The 20,917-nt window shown below is 47.1% G+C and overlaps 1 protein-coding gene across 1 annotated transcript; it reads right to left on the bottom strand.

The window, feature by feature from the left end:
• Nucleotides 1–12,464: 12,464 nt before the first annotated feature.
• Znf334 (zinc finger protein 334) lies at nucleotides 12,465–18,914 on the bottom strand. Its single transcript, XM_028769771.1, has 4 exons — nucleotides 18,861–18,914; nucleotides 18,164–18,290; nucleotides 17,794–17,886; nucleotides 12,465–16,988 (listed from the first exon to the last, which is right to left on the bottom strand). The coding sequence occupies exons 1-4, from the start codon at nucleotides 18,912–18,914 to the stop codon at nucleotides 15,199–15,201; spliced, it is 2,064 nt and encodes a 687-aa protein (XP_028625604.1). The 3' UTR covers nucleotides 12,465–15,198.
• Nucleotides 18,915–20,917: the final 2,003 nt, after the last annotated feature.

The raw sequence follows: 20,917 nt of genomic DNA, 5'->3' as shown, positions 1-20,917 counted from the left end.
GAGGGAGGAGAGGAGGGAGGGGAGGAGGGGGATAAGGGAGGAGAGGAGGGGGGAGGAGGGGTCTGGGAAGAGTTCTGCTTCTGGTGTGTCCTTTTATCCTCACAGGAGCTGTGATCCAGAGAACTTTGAATCTGACTGCAGGGTCTCTCTCTCTCTCTCTCTCTCTCTCTCTCTCTCTCTCTCTCTCTCTCTCTCTCTCTCTCCCTCTCTCTCTCCAATGGTGCACCGCCCAGAATGATTTGGAGGCCCCTTTCCACTCTTTGCAGACATCAGGAGCTCTGTATCCAGCTGTCTGTTGGTCCTAGGGCTTGGGTGATTCTGGTACAAACGCTGAAAACCTCTGGCAGCCTAACTTAGTAGTCTGTAAACTGCACTGGGAACAGACAACCGGCCCAGACAGAAGGGCTCAGAGGCGTTGATTGAGCCTCGACCCTCCACCCTCCAGGCAGGTCCTGTGGCCCTTGGGGAGGAGCCATGTGGAGCATAACGCCTAGCAGGGAGGGTTGGGGTGGGAGGGAACTAGATTGAACCTATTTTCTGATTTTGGGTTTGCATCCCAACTCTCTTCTGCAGACCACGCCCTTCACCCCGCCCCCTCAGTCTTTCTTTTCTGTAAGAACACGGCTGTTAACTGCGGCTTTCAGAGCCAAATGGTGCACAGGGCTTAACGAACCGGGCATGAAGGAAGACAGACCCCCTTTCGGGTCCTGAGCAAATGCCACCATCCCAGCTAAAGCTTGTCTCAGGCACTGCCCAGAACAGCCCAGAGGCAGGTTCAGGGAAGAACCCCCATCCATGTACAGACAGCGAAACAGAGTCTTGAGGTCCTTTTCTTGCCAGTGAGGACTCAGTAGAAGTGCTCGAATTTGAACTAAGACTCTGAAAACCGCCTTTTCAGCTTCAGGACCCTTGCTGCTCTTGGCCTACCTGCCCGGGACAGGTGTCATCGGGCTTTATCCTCATCCTATGAAAGAGTGGAAGTCGCTCGCCCAGTTGCTGCGGGCCTCGAAGCCCTAGCAGGCAGCTCTGACGTTTCAGAATGCCTTCCTTAGCTCACTTTGTCCCGACCACCAAGCCCTGTCTCTTCTCCTTGGAGAAGCCCACCACCGCCAGCTCACTCAGGGTCAGTGTCAGGGTCCCCGCAGGACCCGCACAGGTGTTGACACGTAAGCCGCCCCGAGCCTGGCAATACAACCCTCCAAATTGGCTCTCACCCGTGGGCGCGCCTGTCCTGGGGATCGGGTCTCTGAGCAGCGCGTAGACCCCGAGGATCTGAGGGTTTCCTCCGCGCTCAGCGGGACGCGGGAGTGAACAATGAAGAAGAACTGCACATGCGCAGAAGAGATGCTAGGGACCGGTTCCCGCGACCCTCTTGGCCTCCATCACATTCCAGACTCGGTTCCCACGGCGCCCGCGCCCCTCCCAGGGAGCAACAGAGCTCCTGCCTAGCTGGAGAGCTGCGCCGAGCCACCTGCAGCCGCTTCAGAGGCAAAGCCACTTGAAGAGTCGTGTCCACACCATCCCAGAACGAGGAAAGGAGGTGAAGAGTTTATAGAAAGTAAAGCCATGCGTGATTATCGACGATCAATACAACCCTCAAGTTTTCTCTCTCAAACGTACATGACACCTTCACACAAAACTGAGCATCAAAAGTAATGCCTTGAAACCACAGAGAAAATAAAATACACAACAAGTCAAGGGGGCATCTGAGCAAAGGAGCCTATGAATCAGCTCCTTTCCCAGAGGTGACCATGGATAACATTGGGTGGTGCGTTAAAATGTTTGTAAAGGTTTGTGCATGCGTGTGTGGTTATGTGCACGTGAATCTAGATGCCCGAGGAGAGGCCAGAAGTTCCCAGACGATCCCCTGGAGTTGGAGTTACAAGCAGTTGTGAGCCACCTTAACTGGATCCTGGAATAGAAAGAACCCTGGACCTCCGCGAGCATAAAAACAAAAACAACCACCAAACAAACTTATAACCACCAAGCCATCTTTCCAGATCCTAGGCAATACTGTTGGTGAAATAGGACCCTAGATAGGGCATGGTGGCGCATGCCTTTAATCCCAGCACTCGGAAGCAGAAGCAGACAGATCTCTGAGTTGGAAGCCAGTCTGGTCTACAAAGCATAGCCAGGATAGCCAGGGCTATACTGAGAAACCCTGTCTCGAAAAACAAAAACAACAAAGAAAGAAAAGGAGTGAGGAGAGAGAGAGAGAGAGAGAGAGAGAGAGAGAGAGAGAGAGAGAGAACTACACGTTAACTTTTGAATTTTTCATTAACCTATTAATCATTTTCTTACTGTGCAGTATCTTTTGAGTCCGGAAGAGGGCGTCAGATGCACTGAAGGTACAGGTGGTTGTGAGTTGCCAGACGTGGGTACTGGGAACTACAAGGGTAACTAACCCCGAGTTTTAACCTTGAGCTTCCCACGCCCACGCCCACGCCCCCGCCCCCGCCCCTGGAAATAACTAACCGCGTGCAGGTTGGCATACGTTACAGTGATGCATAAATTCATAAGCTTTTGCATCTTCTGTGAGTGACAATGGGATACAAAGGGTTCTACTCTCTGTGGCGTTCAGCATCTAGGACTAAGTTTACCAGTGCTGAGTGCTGGGCAGAACTCATGGGAAAGCTATCCTTGCACGCTGCCGGCTGCCATTAGAACTGGAGACTAAGGCTGGGTGCGGTGATGCACCTTTAATCCCAGTGCTTGGGAGGCAGAGGTAGATGATCTCTGTGAGTTCGAGACCAGCCTCGTCTACATAGAGAGTTCCAGGACAGCCAGGAGCGACTCTGTCTACAACAAAAACATCCAAGCCCCCGGAGGCTGCCATGGGCATTTTTAACTGATAATTTAGAGTATTTCCAGTTAGATAGGAAAGTTGCCCCTGCTTCTGGCAAGGACCGGCTTCAACTCAAATGTTCAACCCAAATGAACTCCTTGTAATACAGATAACGGTGAACACAGGCTAAGTGGTCGAAAACAAAAGAAGAAGAAATCGTTAAAAACATCATCTTAGGAAACTAGGGGACTGGGAAGTCGGGTGTGTGTGTGTGTGTGTGTGTGCGAGCGCGCGTGTGTGTGGAAGAGGAGCAGGACACGTGCTGCTGCCTGTGCATCACATGGCTGGGACCTGACATTCTGAATGAGCGTCACCAGGCACTATGTAGGAAAACGACATTCAATCCACGGGCGGGGTCAACACTAGCAGCTACCAAGGACATGACTCAAAGCTTCGCTCTAAAAACGACGACAAACCTTATCTAAAAAAAAAAAAACCCACTAAGATTGGAAAATAAATTTTGTAAGTCTACGCATATGAAAGAAATGGTTTACTGGCTCCATTTAATTATCTTACACATTTGTAAGAAGATCACAGTCCCATAAAAATGATCTATGGATACAAAGGACTAGCAGCAAACGAGAGACGCAAATGAGGAATAAATATGCAGGAGCCGGTCATAAACTTCAGATAAAAACTGCAAGTGTTTAAATACTTTTTTGCCTTCACAGTAGGCGAAGATTATAAAGAAATACGATAATGCAGAGTGGCTGAAGTTTGGAGAAACGCTCATTCTCATAAATATCTTTCTCGGGATGTAATTTGTAGAACAATTGGAGGCCACGCTGTCTCGGGGTTCCGAGGGACGTGTGCTTTGTTAACACGGTCGTTCTTTCTCCAGAGCTATGACAGAAGGGGGGCAGAATCCAAAGACGGGCAGGCCTTCCTCGTTGTCTGCTGACAGTAATGTGTGGTGTGTATGTGTGTGTGGGGGGATCAAGCTACAAAAACTATGAAAGTCCACAAAGTGGGGATACAGGACAATCATTAATCCCTACAATGTAGAATATAACATGTTAACATATAATACATGGAAGTAGGTAGAACTTAGAATGTAGTTTAAAGATTTATTTTTATTATTTTTAATTGTGTGAGTATGTATTAGTCAAGGTCCTCCAGAGGAACAGAACTGATAGAATCACACACACACACACACACACACACACACACATGATTTATTAGAATTGCTTACAGGATAAGTTCAACAATGTCCAGCTAACCCAACAATGACTGTCTACCAACGGAAGGTCCAAGATCCCAGAAGTTGTTCAGTAGACTGAATAAAGTCCTCAGTTGGTCTTCGGTACATTCTGGAATCCCAAAGAAGTAGGCTCTGACAACAGTGAAGGAATGGACTTGCCAATAAGAGCAAGCAGGCCAAAACAGCAAACTTCCTTCTTCCATGTTCTTTATGTAGACGGCCAGCAGAGGGTGTGGCCCAGATTAAAAGTGGATCTTCTCACCTCAAAGAACCAGATTAAAAGTATGTCTTCTCATTTCAAATGATTTAATTAAGAAAAAAATCAATTCTTCACAAGTGTACCCCAACACAAGTAGACACTCCAGATGTAGTCTAGGTGACAACCAAGAATAGTCATCACAGGGTGAGTGTGAGGGGGTGGGGATGTACTATGTGGAGGTGCTTGCAGAGACCAGAAGAGGGGGTTCAATTCTCTGGAGCTAGAACTACAGGTATGTGTGTGAGTCTTCAAGTATGGGTGCTGGGAATTGAGTCCAGGCTCTCTACAAAAACAGTATGAGTTCTTAACCACAGAACCATCTCTCATTGCAGTGTATTTTTAAATAAAATACACTTAATTTTAAATTGTGTCTGTACATGGTTGTATTAGTCACTTTTCTCTTGCTATGATAGAGCACCATGACCAAAGCAACCTATATTAGAAAGAATGTATTTGGGCTTTTGGTTGTGGAGGGACAAGGGTCCACCATCATCGTGGGAGAAAATCACGGCAGCAGGTGGCAGACATGGCAGCAGGACATGGCAGTTGAGAGCTCACATCTTTAACCACAATCAGGAAGCAGAGAGCAAACTGGGAATGGTGTGAGTCCTTAAAGCCCACCTCCAAGGAATATTTCCTCCGGCAAAGCCACACCTCTGAAACCTTTTCAAACTGTGCTACCAACTAGGGTGTAGGGGTGGTTGTGATGCTAAGGTCCTGTTTCCCAGTTGGTTCTTGATCTGTTAGTAAAGAAGCCATGGGCCAATTGCAGGGAGGAAGGAATAGGCGGGACTTCCTGGTCCTCACCGGCAAGAGACAGACGCAGGAGAGAAGGGGAGGGGGAGTTCATCGTGCTTCAGAGAAAGAAAATTCAAGCACCCATGTGAGATCTCAGGCGGAGTGGCCACAGGACACTTCTACATTCAGGTGATTGGGGCTGTTTAGCTGGGATGAGATGAAACTGAGGAACTAACGTTGAGGGCAGGTGGAGAGGTGCAGGGCTAAGAGTATTGATATGGGCATGCTTCTCCAGGTGGGAGATAAGTAACGTCCAGCAATTGTGCCAGAAAAGTTGAAGTTGATCAACCATGTGTGTCTGTGTTTTTTATTGGTGGATTCAAGGGAAGCTGGGTGGGGGCTTGTAGAGAGGCCTGTTTCCGGAGCTTAGGCAGGGTAGCAAAGGCTAAAGGCAACACTGGAGACCAAATGTTCCAGAGCTGGAGACTGTGAGGAACACTTGCCATTGACACCATCACAGGGTCATACATGTGTGTGTCCATGTGTTCATGCTGTCTTCCTCTGTCACTTATCCACATCATCATCGTTGTTGTTGTTGTTGTTATTATTATTATTATTTTGAGACAGTGTCTTCTCAACTGAACCTGGAGCTCAATGATTGGCTAGACTAAATGACCAGTGGGCTCCAGGGACCCACCTGTCTACATCCCTTCTCCCCCTCCCAGTGTTCTGGGTTTTTATGTGGCTGCTGGGGATTTTAACCCAGGTTCCCATGCTTGCTGGGCATAGGCATTTTCCCAGACCTCCAATAAAATACATGCTATAAAAGAATACAACACCAGGCTATAGAAATGGCTTAGTGGTTAAGGGCTTTTTCTACTCTTGCAAAGGACTCAGTTGACTCCCAGTACGCATGTCTGCCTCTAACTCTAGGTCCTGGGATTTGACCTCCTTAGAGGCTTGCATGGACTTACCTCCATGTAGGCACGCGGGCATACTCATGACTCAAAATAAGAATTAGAACTGGGTGTTGTGGCGCACACTTTTAATCCCAAAATTTAGGAGGCAGAGGCAGATGGCTTCTTTATGAGTTCAAGGACAGCCAGGTCTACACAGTGAGTTCCAGGATAGCCAGGGTTACACAGTGAGATTCTGTTTCAAGATACCACTCCCCTCCCCACAAAAAGTGTAAGAATAAAGGTCTGAAGATGTGGCTCTTCCAGAAGACCCTTGTTCATGTCCCAGCACCCACATGGCAGCTCACAATCATGTGTAACTCCAGCTCCAGGGGATCCAGTGCCCTCTTCTGGCCTTTGTGGTCACCAAGCACGTACCTAGTGCACAGGCATATTGTAGGCAAAACATCCACCCCCACAAAATAAAATAAAATAAAATAATAAAATAAAATAAAACAAAATAAGTAGTCTTTAAAAATAAAGAAGATAAGCCACAATTTTTTATCATCTGCACTTCCAAGGGTTTGAAAGTAAATGTTAAATACCAAATACAGGTATAAAAATCAAACCAAAAAATTTTTGTAAATCTCATCCATAACAGTACAAAAATCTCTGAACAGGTTTTATTTATAAAAATTCCTAACCTCCATTCCTCAGCACTGACCTGGGGGACCCAGGCACGGTGGGCCACCCTCAGTAGCTGGAGTCGGCATTCTCTGTGGAGGGCGACACTCTAACGTGGCCTCTTTAATTTTCCCAGTGTTCGCATGATGCATTTAGTGTTCGCCACTAAATTAACTGCACAGTGCATTACAGTGCTTGTCGAAGTGTCTTTGTTGTGCACCGTAGCATCTAATTTCCACTTCAAAGTAATTGGCCTCCGGAAGTCTTTTTTTTAGGCCCCTAAAAGCACTATCACTTAATGACTTCGGATGAAGCCGGTGTCGTAATTAAGTGATTTACAATTTTAGTAAAAGTGAACGTTAAAATGATTAACCAAGTTACTAAATTACTCAAAACAGTCCAGAACCCTGTCGGCAGTGAATTCCTCGGTGGAACAGTAGCACGCACGTTAAATGGGTGCATTTTCGGCTCAGCCAAGCTCCACAACACACTTGTTGGGTCCTAGCTTGCAATTAGCACTCCTTGCCACCTTTATACTACGGTTCTGCGCACCTTCAAGGAGCTGAGAAGACTTGTACCAAGCTAGAATTCGTATCCCAGTAAAAGACATGGCCATCGTGTCTTTGCTGTCTCGTCCAGACAGGACACTGTATTCCTGGGCGCCGAGCGGCACCGCCCTTCCACCTTTCTGCCATTCCATTTCATTGTGTGGATACAAACGCTTGGAAGTCAAGGAGGATGCGTGCCGATCTTCTGACGTGGGGACTGTGACTGTCAATGTTGACTATCAACCCAGCTCGACCCAACCCAGAATCGCCGTGGCAACGGGCCTGGGAGGAGTTTCGTTCACTGGGTTTACTGACGTGGGGCACCCACCCTGGATGTGGGTGGTAATGTTTCCGTGGATGGGCCCTAGACTGGTTGTAACGGAGAGAAGGTGCTGAGTGGAGAGCCTACATCCGTCCCTTGCTTTCTGCATCCATACCGTGCACGTAAAGTGGCTTGAAGCTCCCGTGTCCTGTCGCCATGGATGGACTGCACCTTGAACCACGAGCTGAAATCAGATCTTTTCCCTTTAAGCTGTTTTTGTTCAAGTATTTATTTATTTATTTATTTATTTATTTATTTATTTATTTTTAATCACAGAAACAAGAAAAGAAGCCAAGACACAGACTGATGGCCGATATTTTCCTTTTTATTGACAGAAGTGAGTTTATTTGGTGTGTACAGAGATGTGTCACATAATGATACTTTGATTGACAGAGGGCCCATAAGATTATATAATGGGGCTGAAACTCCTATGCGCTTGGACTGTGGCTTGAAAGTGAAACGTCCCCCATAGGCTAATGTGTCTGAACACTTGGTCCCCACCTGGTGGTGCTGTTTAGGTAGGTTATCGAACTCCCAGGAGGCGGAGCCTTCCTGGAGGAAGTGGGTCACTGGGGGCGGGCCTTGCAGTTTTATAGTGCATCTCCTGACAACATGACTTGGCTACCAGCGGCCACATCTTCCTTGCCATGGAGGACCATGTCTCTCTGGAACTGTAAGCCAAACCTTTTCTCCCTAACTTGCTTTTAAAGGATACTCTTTTTTTTTTTTTTTTTTTTTTTATTTTTTCACACTTATTTAATCATCAAGTCACAATGGCCATTTATAGAAGCTCAGTTCTCACATTCTTGAGGTACATGGTCAACATTTTTTATAGAAAGTTTAAGAATGCAGCTTTTTAACTAGAATGAATATAATATACATTATTGATGAATATTTACAACTGAATAGTTACATAAGCATCATGCTCACAATGCTAAGACAAAATTTAGATCAAAAGTATTTTCCACAGACTGTCAGTCAGATATAATGTTTCAGAGAGATAGCTTGTTGGTGGCAAACTAGATTTAGACCATGGATTTTTTGACTATAGAAAAATTAATTTGACAAGGCTATATACATATCACCATGAAATATCAGAGTGTTAGAATGTATTTGACAATCAACAGTAAAAATACATTTATAGATTTTTGGCTGAAGTATATGGAGAAACTATGTATACTATGTCATTCTAATATGTTTCCTCATGCTTTATAATATTTTTTGCTAATGATCATTTAAAAGATCTTTGCTTTTATATTGTCTTTTTTAAATTTTTTTTTTGAGATAGAATTTCTTTTTTTTTTCTCAAATTGTAATTAATTCACACAGGAGTTATAAACACAGAAGGGCAGGATGTGGGGAAGAGAATGACAATGGAGTGTGAGTGTTCAGGGGGAATACAGATATCTTCAGAACCTGGTATCGCCTAGGTGAAGGTTCAGGGGACAATTCACTATGACTCTGCCTATGACTCACTTGTCCTTATCTAAGTTGGTATTGTCTGCCAAGGATACCTATTTACAAGGTCTATGACTACTCAGGCTGGTAAATTTCCACAAAAGCTGCCTGTTTACATTATAGCCATCTGTTTCAATGTTTTTCCACTGAGACCCAAGACTTGGTGTTAGTATACATGTATGACAGGCCTATTGCTGATTTTAGGCCTATGGCTGATTTTAGGCCTATAGTGTGTAAGCAGGGCTGCCCCTGACATCTCCTCCCTTCTCTAAATATAAAAGGGCTGTCGCAATTCTAAACTTGTGAAGGCGGGGATAGAGGCCTGACCTCCAGTATTTGAAGGGGACCTTGTAATGGCTCCAGTCCCCCAGTCATTGTCCAGTAAGGCATGAGGGCCATACCCGTCCTGATGTCTTTTTCGCAAGGGAATATAAATAAAAGATAAAAATATCTATCTGGGTTCCCTGAGGGACAAGCCTGACTGCATAGGAGTTGATGTCAAAAGTATCCCCTCTCCAGGAAAAAGACATCAGGATACTCTTTTTTTTTTTTAAGATTTTATTTATTTATGTATTTCATGTATATGACAGTAGCTGTCTTCAGACACACCAGAAGAGGGCATGGGATCCCATTACAGATGGTTGTGAGCCACCATGTCGTTGCTGGGAATTGAACTCAGGACCTTTGGAAGAGCAGTCAGTGCTCTTAACCACTGAGCCATCTTGCGCCAGCCCAAGGGATACTCCTTTACAGCAAGAAGTAAGTAAGTTGGCCAGCACTTCTACTGTGCCTTTTCTGCCATGTGCTGATACACACAGCTGTTACAGCTGCATACAGTACCTAGCACGGTGTCTCCCCCTGCCCGAGTATACTGTACTGGTTTGTAGACTGTAACGTAGAGCTAAGGCGTGCAGCAGGTGACACTCTCTGGGCTTCTGGAAGCATGTTCTCTGAAGACAAACGGCCTCAGGAAACCAGCAATGGTACTCAGCCCTCAGTCCTCTCTCTGGTACATTCTGGGCTGAGGAAAGAGCTGCCGGAACAGCTTGGAAGGAACTTCGTGAGGTAACTCAGGGCGATGCTACCCCCTGGCCTTCCCGTCTCCACTCCAACTTGTGTCAAGTTGTTCAGTGTCTGAGAGTGTGTGACACCTCAGATTGTGTCACTTCTAGGGAACACTCACATCACATGCTGACTTTGTCATTTGATGCTCACATGCTCTTCCTGAGTGCTCAGCCTGTAGATCTCACGCTGAGGCATGAGACATGGGCTCAGTCATGTCACAGCTTCCCCACAGTTGCCTACGGTCACACCTCTGTGTATACACACACATACGCATACACATATCCATGGCAGGCAGGCTGTAAGTCTCAGCAGCTGCTGGGCAGAGGGAGAAGAGGAAGAGAGGCAGCCATGCCTTTGGAGTTAGGGTCAGAAATGGACACCTGCAAGCTGTTGTAGAGCTCTGCTTTTGATTAAATCTAGAATGACACAGGACCTAGAGAGCTCAAACTCCAGCAGAGGGTCATTGACTGGGACGTCCAACCAGATGTCTGGTGGCCAGAGAGCCTTGTTGATAATAGTTTGGGGACATTCTAGGGGAGTGGGGGGCATCAGATACAGCTTTGGAACACTTCACACTAGATGTGCTGTATAGGAGGAAGCCAAGGCTTTCCCAAGTCGTCCCACTGACTTCATACACTCCACAGACATACACTGTGAGCAAACAGTTGGTTAGGGGGCGCTGTGCCTATTTTAGACTAGAGAATGTCTGCTAAGCTAGCTTCCCAGTGAACCAGGAAGATGAGAAAGCTGATTTCGACATGGGCTGACTGTATGTAGTCAGTAGACAGTGTCCGTGAACTCCTGCAAACAGGGCACTCTAAGGCATCACTTGAAGACATTAGCTGAGAAAATAGAGACTTTCCTAAATATCAAGACTTCCCTCAGTGGGGTGCTATGGAAGATGGATGGATTTATACACACAAAGCAATAGGGCAGAACTGAAAGCTGTCAGCTCTGTCAACAATGGACAATTTCTAAAAACTCACCTCCTGCTCTAGGAGAACGATGCTACTCTCCGCCTCACTGGTAGAATAGGAGCGATTACAAAGGTGGTCCACGAGCTCTCGCCCTGTGGATGAATCAGTGGGGTAGCACCACATCTATCACTAAAGGACTCCTCTGTACACTAGACTTCAGCTCAACTCACTGCCCCAAACACAACTTCCTTCCATCCTTGTTATCTGGGAGGAGGGAACCTTGATTGGGAGGAAGCCTCTATCAGATTGGCCTGTAGAAAATGTTCTTGATGGCCGTGGGGGGTGGGGGCCCAGTCCACTGGGAGCGGTGCCACCCCTGGGCAGGTGCTCCTGGGTGGTATAAAAAAGCAGGCTGGCCAACCCAATAAGCAGTGCTCCTCCATGACCAGCTCCTGCCTCCAGGTTCCCGCCCTGATTTACCATAGGTATAGACTATAAGCCCTAAGATGAAATGAGTCCTTTTCTCCCCAAGTTGCTTTTGGTCATAGTGTCTTTTATCACAGCAATAGAAAGCAAACTAAGACACATCCCCTTCCTAAAGAGTTTCCAATTGGCACATAAACAAGCAATTACCCCGATCTTGGAAAGAAACCTTCATTTAGGGGGATGTGGAGATATGGCTTAGCACTGGCTGCTCTTCCAAAGGACCGGAGTTCAACCCCCAGCACTCACATTCCAGTTCACAACTCTAATTCCAGCTCCAGAGAATATGCCACCCTTGTACAGACATGCAGGCAGAACACCAATGCACATAAAAACAAATCTTTAAAAAAGAAACCTTTCATTAAAAAAAAATTACGCTTATGCTGGGTAGTGGTGGCAATATACACCTTTAATCCCAACACTCGGGAGGCAGATCTCCTTTGAGTTTGAGGCCAGCCTGGTCTACAGAGTGAGTTTCAGGACAGCCAGGGCTACACAGAGAGCCCCCGTCTCAAAAACAAAACAAAAACTACATTTTCTATATGTATTTGGGGAGGAGAGGTTGTCCAGTAAGGATGCATGTGCCAGAGTGTGTGTGGGGACAAGAGGGCCGCTTGCAGGAGCTGGTTCTCCTCCTGTACCGTGTAGGTCCCAGGATCAAACACAGGTTGTCTGGCTTGGTGGCAAGTGATGTTACCTCAGACCGTCTGGAAGCCTCTCAGGGTCTTTACAGATGCAGTAATAATCATTATGGAGGAGAGTGGCCGGCCAGGCTGCAGAGGCTCAGACAGCCCAGCCAGGCTGCAGAGGCTCAGACTGGAGGTCCAGGGCTGCAGTTTTCCCTACCCATGCTGGAGTGGGATTTGATAATGCAGCTGTGTCTGGGCCATCCCTGCTCCTGTAAGTAAGCCCTCACCCATACCCATTTGTAACCCCAAAAACCTCACTGGTTTACCGAGCTGGACTTTGGTGATTGTTACTTTGGTCTGGCATAGGTTTTCTTCCTAGGGTGTGTTGCGTCTCCCCAGCAAAAGTCTCACACAACAAATATCTACTGTTATTTTAATCTGGTAAACATAGGGTAAATTTTAGGGTACCAATGATGTCCCCCCAGCCTCTAATACTTTCAATGTGACCTTACGGAATAAGGCTTTTACAGATGTCAGTCAACATGAGGTCATGCTTGAGTAAGGTGGGACCTTGATCACACATGTCCTGATAAAATGGAACTGTAGCCAGACACCCGAGGTGAGGACATACATGCGCAGTGAGGACAGATGCAAAGCCTGAAGTTGCGTTGCCACAAGCTGCTGGAAGATCACATGGGAGACGCAAGCCCAGCCAGCTTCCAGCGGTCAGAAGGGGGCAGGTTCGCAGCACTGGGCCTGACTGGCTGTCTCTGGTCCGGTGAGATGATATCCATTCTTCTGATCACTGTGACAGTTTCTTGCAGCAGCTGTAGAAGTTTGCAGACCCTACATGTCACCGCTCCCTTCAGCTGCTTTTAAGGACTTTCTTCCGTTTAATTGCTTTAGGTTTTTTATGTGTCTTCAAGTTATTTGTATTTAAGCAACTTTAAAAACTGCACTGTTATTGTATGTGTGCAGTCCATGTATGGTCAGAGGACAACCTGTGGAGCCGGATCTCTCTGTCCACATTTACAGATGTCCCAGGTTGCTGGCTTACCAGCTGAGTCCTCTCACTGGACCTTCAAGTTTCACTTTGATGTGTCTTGTGACTTTCTGTGATTGGGGCTCACTGACCTTCCATTTATGACTTACATTTTCCGACTTACATTTTCCTTATCAGACTTTGGAAAAAGAAAAAAAGTTCCCTCCAGCATACAGCACACTCTTCTGTATACTAGATCAAAGCAATAGAGGTGAACAATTCAGTAATCACAGATTGTGATCTGTTGCATAACCCAGGGGCAAGCAGAAGGCACAGTAAGACAGCTAGGGTACAGATTTTCAAACGGTGAAATTATCTCCCCAAGACAGCTCACCAACATCCTCTACAAGGAGCTGTGAGTTTTATAAGACCAAGCAAAGTAAATACAAGGAATGCATTCTGACAAATGTTGTAAAAATGCTTAAGAACCCTATCAGTGAGTTTTAAAAATACTTTATTTATTTATGTGTGTGTATGTTTGTACATATATATGTATGTATTTGGTGTGTGTATGTGTGCATGCCATGTCACACTTGTGGAAGTCAGGGTAACCTATAAGAAAATCAGTTCTCTCTATTATGTGGGGCCTAAGGATCGAACTCGGGTCATCAGGCTTGCCGGCAATCAACTTTGCTTGCTAATCCTTATCACGCCTCTATCAGTAATTTTAAAACAGATGATAAAATTGTACTTGTAACAGCAATCAAATCTTTTAAGTAATTATTAAAACTTTCAGGAAAGGTTACTATTGATATATACATATACTCCTGTTTCAGTATAATCAGTATATATCAAATACATGTGCATTCATAAGTATATATTTACCTTGCTGAAGGATATAAAATACAAACTGAATAAACATATCATCTTGTTCATACTGGGATTTCTGATGGGTCTCAAACAAGGGGCAGCTTTTCCAACCCAAGAACTCAACATCACAAGCAGAGGCAGCAGACAGGTCAGAGTGAGACTCATTACCAAGACTAAGGCGGACAATACAACTTACTTTGGCCACAGCAAGGGCTGATTTGCCAGCTTAGCCACAGGCAAGGCCCATGTCAAGATACCCAGTGGCCCTGCTTTGTTCTGTCAATGAAATAAACTCACTTCATTGTCCTAGGAAAGCACAACACATCAGAGAGCAGGGCTGGGCTTGTGGAAAATTCCACTTGTGGCTGGCTACCAGGACTTGACATTAACCCACCAGGAATGGCGGGCATTTTGCCTGATGCACACATCCACACTATGTGATTCTATTTGGCACCATGGAGATGTTTTCTTAGAGGTCGACAGGAAAATTCTAAGCCATACCCCTATGGCCATGTTCATTTAAAAAAATCAAGGTATTTTTGAAAACACTGACATAATCAAACCACTAATAGAACAGAGGTATTTAAAACGCAAACAACGCAGACACTGTTTTGATCAAACACCCCCTAAATCCTCTTCACTATTCAAGCCTGCTTCCTTCATTTTTGGTTTTGCTATGGTAACTGCAGTCGCTGTTTTCTTGGCTTGCTTCTAAGCTCAAGGAGGCACTTACAAGCTAGCTTGTGCCTCTCATTAGAAAACTCCAATGACTCGGTGGCGTTAGCAAATGCTCACTCGTGTGCGGGAGTCACTACAGGTAGCGAAGTGAAGGGTGGTTCATCTGACTCACCTTTGCAGATAAAGGGATTAGGGCCTGTCACTAAACAGTAGGGACAGGGGACGAACAGGTTGTGTCGTCTGAGCTGTTAATACTGTAAACTCATAAACAGACATTACTCAGTTATCACAGGAACAACAGGTAATGGTCATAATCAACACTGGCTCCTCATCCGGCAACATACGCTATGCTCATTAACTGTGGTGGGTAATGGGGAGGGATTGGTGTTTGTTCTGTGAACTGAAAGGGAGGCAGGCACACCTGGTGTCATGTCTGAAATGCCGAATGTCTTCATAGTTAACACTGAGAGTCTGAAAGTGAACTTTGTATGTCACCTGTGTGAGCTCTCTGGTGTTTGAGACGGGGCTGACTTCGGCAGAAAATCTTCCAATAGTCCCTGTGCTGACAAGGTCTTACACCTTTATGTGTTATTCAGGATTTGAATCTGTTGCCCTGTTGGAATTTACTTCTTGTGAGTTTTCTGATGCAAAAGGAAGTTTGATTTGTGGCGAAATGATTTCTTACACATGTTACATTCATAGGGTTTCTCCCCTGTGTGTATTTTCTGATGTTCAGTTAGAGTCCAGAGCCGGCGATAGCTTTTCCCACATTCGTTACAGGCGTACGGTTTCTCTCCTGTGTGGATTCTCTTATGCACTGTGAATGCTGACTTGTGGCGGAAATACTTCCCACATTCTTTGCACTTGTGTGGTTTCTCCCCAGTGTGAGTCCGCTGGTGCTCAGTGAAGGAGACCTTCTGGCAGAAGGTCTTCCCACACTCTTTACACTCGTAGGGCCTCTCTCCCGTGTGTGTCTTCTGGTGGTGCCTGAGAGCTGACTTCCGGCAGTAGGTCCGCCCACATTCTTCACACTCGTAAGGTCTCTCCCATATGGTTCTCTTGTGTGCGAAGCGGCGTGAGCTCTTGTGGGCTGCTCGCTTGTGGTCGTGACACTCATGCGGATTCTCCTGTGCATCCGCTCTTTTCTGCTCACCACAGTTGGACTTCCCAGAGGACGGTCGGCTCCACTTACTGAGCTTCTCTCCTGTGTGAGTTCTCTGATGGATCGTGAGGGTCGACTTCAGGTAGAAAAGCTTCCCACACTCGTTACATTCGAAGGACTTCTTTCCTCTGTGGATGACCTGATGTGCAACCAGGGCAGACTTGGTGCACAGATACTTCCCGCACTGGCGGCACTTGTAGGGCTTCTCGCCCGTGTGGCTTCTCAGGTGCACGTTGAGGGCTGACTGACAGAAGAAGGTCTTCTCACACTCTTTGCACTCATAGGGCTTTTCCCCTGTGTGGATCCTTTGATGTGCTGTGAGGGCGGACAGACAGAAGAAGGTCTTCCCACACTCCTTGCATTCATTGGGCTTCTCGCCCCGGTGAGTTCTCTGGTGTACAATGAGGTATGACTTTTTGCCGAAGGCATTCCCACACTCCTTGCATTTGTAGGGCTTCTCCCCGGTGTGGGATCTGAAGTGCTCGGCCAGGGCTGACTTCCGGAAGAAGGTCTTCCCACACTCGTTACACTCGTAGGACTTCTCCCCTCCGTGGATCTTCTGATGGACGATGAGGGCCGACTTGTCTATGAAGGCTTTGCCACACTCCTTGCACTTATAAGGCCTCTCGCCAGTGTGAATTCGCTGGTGTCGAGTGAGGCTTGCCTTTATCCGGAACGTTTTCCGACAGTAGTTACAGGCGTAGGGTCTCTCTCCTGTGTGGATTCTCAGGTGGACAATCAGAGTGGACTTCTTAGAAAAGGTTTTCCTGCACTCAGCACACTCATTCCGCTTCCGGTCAGGATACTCCTCGGCCCCCGCGGCGCTGGCTGACTCCTGTTCACCTTCTTTATGTTCCGAGGGCTGACTGACAGACTGCATACTCTGTCGATGAGTGAGGTCCTCACCTTGACTCTTGACATCCCTGACTTCATTACGTGAGTAGCGTTTGGCCGCAGAATGAGTTCTGTCAGTCTTCGTGTGGAGCACGGGCTCCCCACCCGCACCCCGCTCAGCTCTCCCACTGGCTTCGCTTGGCTTGGCAACTGTTCCTCCTGAATGATTCTTTAAGACACTTCCACCCGGATCATATTTACGGAGCATTTTTCCTGAAGAAATACTATCCATGTCGAGAGCAACCGTTTCCTCAAACAGATTGGCTTTTTCTGGCGTAGTTTTGTTATTGACGACTGAAAACTGCTTCAAATGTTTGTCTTGTGTTTTCCTGTCCTTCTCTAAGGGATCATCATCTTCTGGAAGGAACAGAAGTGACATTACTATGTGAGTTCTGAGAACCCCTGACAATCTGTACAAAGGCCTTATGGGGGGCCAGGGCTTCAGCGCTGGCTTCCCAGTGTTAAAGAGATGAAGTGTAAATGTCTTCTACTTTATGGAAACAAAACCACAAAGGACGAGAGAGAGGACAGGGTGGGGACAAAAGCAAACTCATTCCCACCACCTCACTAAGCCAGGTCAGAGAAAGGAGAAACTGGCAAAGAACACAAGAGCCTTGGACACTGACAAGAACACTGCAGCAGTGACAGTCCTCAACAGCTCTCCATGGCTGAAAGGGTGACAGGACAAGAACCTAGTATGAACAAAGTGGAACCCAGTAAGGCAGTGAGAGTCTGAAGCAGGCTTCTGGAAGCCAGCGCTCTCAGAAGAGTCAGGAGGGAGAGGCCCACTGGACATCTTCTCAGTGAAGAGAATTCTGGCATTAATGCAAATGCAATGAAGTGGAAAGTGGGTGGCGAGGGGCACAGGCTGATGGCAAGGCACCGGGCAGGCAGGCACGTGAGGCGGGATGAAGGACTCAGCGCCGCTGAAGGCGCTTGCCTTCTGTGGCTAGAGCACGTACAGCCAAACGTTTTTCTATGCTCGGTTAAGGGAGCAGATTACTTGGGGAGAGCAGTTTAGTACTATGAGAGACCCTCATGTAGCTCTTCTAGAGCTCCAGGTCCTAGAAGATTCCAGAAGATCATATAGGTGCCTGCTGTGGTCACGGACCAGCCCGGGACTCGAGTTCTTCAGCTTTACCCGCTCTGTCATCACACTTACTTGCGTGGCTCTGTCGTGACAAGTCTGCCACTATCCAGGGCTCTTCTCCTTGCTCCAGTTTCAAGATCACTTCTGGTTTGCTAACATGAAACCCTGTTAATGAGAAACAGTATGGAACTTGAACCGAGCTCTGTGGACATCGAAGAGTGAAGGACAGGTAACCTGAGCGATGGAGATGCCTTCTGCTAGCTCCACGGGGATGGAACAAGTTGGTGGGGAGCAGTGTGCACGCACGCACATGCATGTGTGTGCAAACGGTCACCATCCTTCTCTCCTGTTACTCAGGGCGAGAGAATTCACTTCTACTGTCCGCCATGCCCTCTGACACAGAAGGAAGGCTTGTTCTGGGTGCTGTGGGGGCCGCACTCACCCACCGCCATGAGGTTACTGTAGTTCTCCAGCATCACATCCCTGTAGAGGAGACGCTGTGCAGGGCCCAGACACTGCCATTCCTCACGGCTGAAGTCCACAGACAAGTCCCTGAAGGAGACTGATCTCTGAAAGAGCAAGTTTCATCTGAGACAGTTGAACTGAGACAGCAGATGAGGGGGCGGAATATGAGGTGGGGCCCGCATGGCCCCAGAGGCTAGAGAGACGCTTCAGGGTGAGGAAAGAAAAAGTGCTCACGATGTGTGAATGAGTTCTTCAACTGTGCAGGCTTTATACTATGTCCTGGGACACCAGGATTATGGACTCACGTGCACTCTGACTCTTCCTCTCAACGAGCACCCAGTATCTCAGGTGACACATGCAGAATGCACCTCAGCAGGAACATACATGGTAGACAAAGGGCCACCACAAATGGTCCTGTTTTGTGTCATGAGACGTCTGTGAAGTCATGACTTTAGTCCTCACTTGCCACAGTGTGTTCACTGAGAAATACACTTAGGCAGAACACACACACACACACACACACACACACACAGTTGAAGAGTGACCTCAGTAGGAAAGAACCCAGAGAATGGGCAGAGCAAGAGGCCTTTGAGCCTACAGTCAGCCATACAGGTCTCTGCTACTGTAATGCAACGGTAAAACACTTTCGGTGTACAGATGACCTGTGTGCTTACTTGGAAACCATAATGTAATTCTACATTAAGCAGTATGTTAATACCAATAACCATGTTAACACCAGTAACAATTTGTTGTTTGCTCATGCTTCTGGCCAAGATATGAACATGACCATAACCCCAGGGGCTGCCGGAGTGTTCCTCACTGTCCACTCTGGAGAACACAGAAGCGTCTGTAACCCCCATAGCAGCAGGACAATGTGCATTCCGGAGGGGACACTGTTGTGTGGGTGATGGCAAGCCACTGCCTGTGGGCCCAATCTAGTCACAGCAGCTCAATCTGGCCAGTGCCTGGTTCACACTTTGCCCATGACCTTTGCCATTCAACAAACTGCTGCATTTACAGCCAATGGAGACGGTGTGTTCAAGTGAAACTGAAAACAGTTAGCATATGGTCCCCAGAAAAAGCTTGCTGTTCCCTACTTGAAAACATGGGAAACAGCTAAAAGGTCCAATCAAAGGGGAAGAAAATCAGGATGCCCTTCTACAGGGAGCCTCGGTGGGTGAGGGACGAGAAGAGTCAACACTCCGTGAGGACCAAGAGGGACTGGTCACCTGTGGGCTGGAGATATTAGGAGCAGACTGTTCAGCGTGACCAGAGCCGGAGTATGTCAACACTGTATGCCAACGTTAGGAGGACAGAAAGAAGCACCTCACTCCTCACCAGCACAGGAAGCTAAGGCATCAACCTGCAATGCTGTGCTCAAAGCATCTGTGCAGAAGATGGGGAAAGGCACCTACCACGGCAGGTGGCATTTGGTTTGGAGCTCAAGGAGGAAAACAGCAATGGAAAACAGTATCTGAGGTCAAAACTTGGAAGTCTCTAGGCTGACACGCAGTGAGTTCTAGGCTGCATCATGAAGGGGATATCCACAGTGTACCGTTATGTAAGAAAGGAAGTGAAAGAAAACACATAGGTAGCAATATCCGTAAAGCACACAGAAAGGGCCCACTAGGCATGAACGAACTTGTCACTTGAAAGCAGTTCACTATCCACGCTAAATGCTCTCTATGAATCACTCCCTTCAAAATAAGCTTCCTGGTAATAAACGGTACTTTATAATTTGTAATTATAACCGAGGCAGGATGATGAGTATAGAAACTCTGGACAACTAGAAAGAATGATGCCAAGAATGTTAGAGGGAAAAGGCCGGCGAGAACTGGATGGGGAGCCCTGACTTGAGTCAGGACATTGTCAGCTGCCCCACAGCACACAGTCCACAGAAGAAGGGACAGCATATTGCCTTTGGAAGACAATGAACAGTGCTCCTGACAAATGGCAAAAAAAAAAAAAAAAAAATCACACTCTGGTGATTTAGTCAACTCTGTAAGCAACCCTATGCAGTCTGGGAAGAAAACAAAGGAAAACCAAAAAAGATGAAAATGAGGAGCCTCACTGTACGGGGCAGAAGAGTGAAGCGGGCACGGAGAGGAGGGCTGACGGCCTCACATGGAGGGACCCCCATAGGTAAATGACAGACCCTAAGTAAGAGACAGCCACACAGCTCTATGAGCACCCAGCCCGGAGGATAAGCAGAAGGGACAGGAATGGGTTCTACAACAGAACAACTTCTGGCTGCGGTCTCACACAACATGAAGAAGTAGAAATTATTTCAACAACAGGGAACAGGTTCAAAGTAAACTCAGGTGCACGATCAGGAACCAGAAGCACAACACTATCCTTCTGCAGCAGGCTAAACACAGTTGACGCCTGCTTCCTGGGGCACAGTGCACAGCGGGAACAAATGTCTGGCTAGGGCAGCTCAGTGAGAGGACTTCTGGTAGAGGGACACCAGGCCAGGGATGGTAGGTGTCCTACAGTGAATGGGACAGCCTTATAGAAAAGATGTGTCCCCAGTCTTGTGTAACTTTTTAATGTCCTGGTCACAAATCTGCTTATAATGACCTGAGCCTTGCCTGGGTGTCAGCCATAGGAAAGTCACTCCTCACCAGCTCGAGCTCCGTGAGGGTAGAGGTGCTAGCTTCTGCCAAGCTACAAGTGCAGCATCCGGTGCAGTGTTTGGTACACAACACAGTGATCAACAGGCTAAATGAAA

This window comes from Grammomys surdaster, unplaced genomic scaffold (assembly GCF_004785775.1).
Source record: "Grammomys surdaster isolate TR1022 unplaced genomic scaffold, NIH_TR_1.0 193, whole genome shotgun sequence".
Taxonomy (NCBI): Eukaryota; Metazoa; Chordata; class Mammalia; order Rodentia; family Muridae; genus Grammomys; species Grammomys surdaster.
The sequence above is the reverse complement of the archived record's forward strand: the minus strand, read 5'-3'. Positions and strand labels throughout refer to the sequence as shown.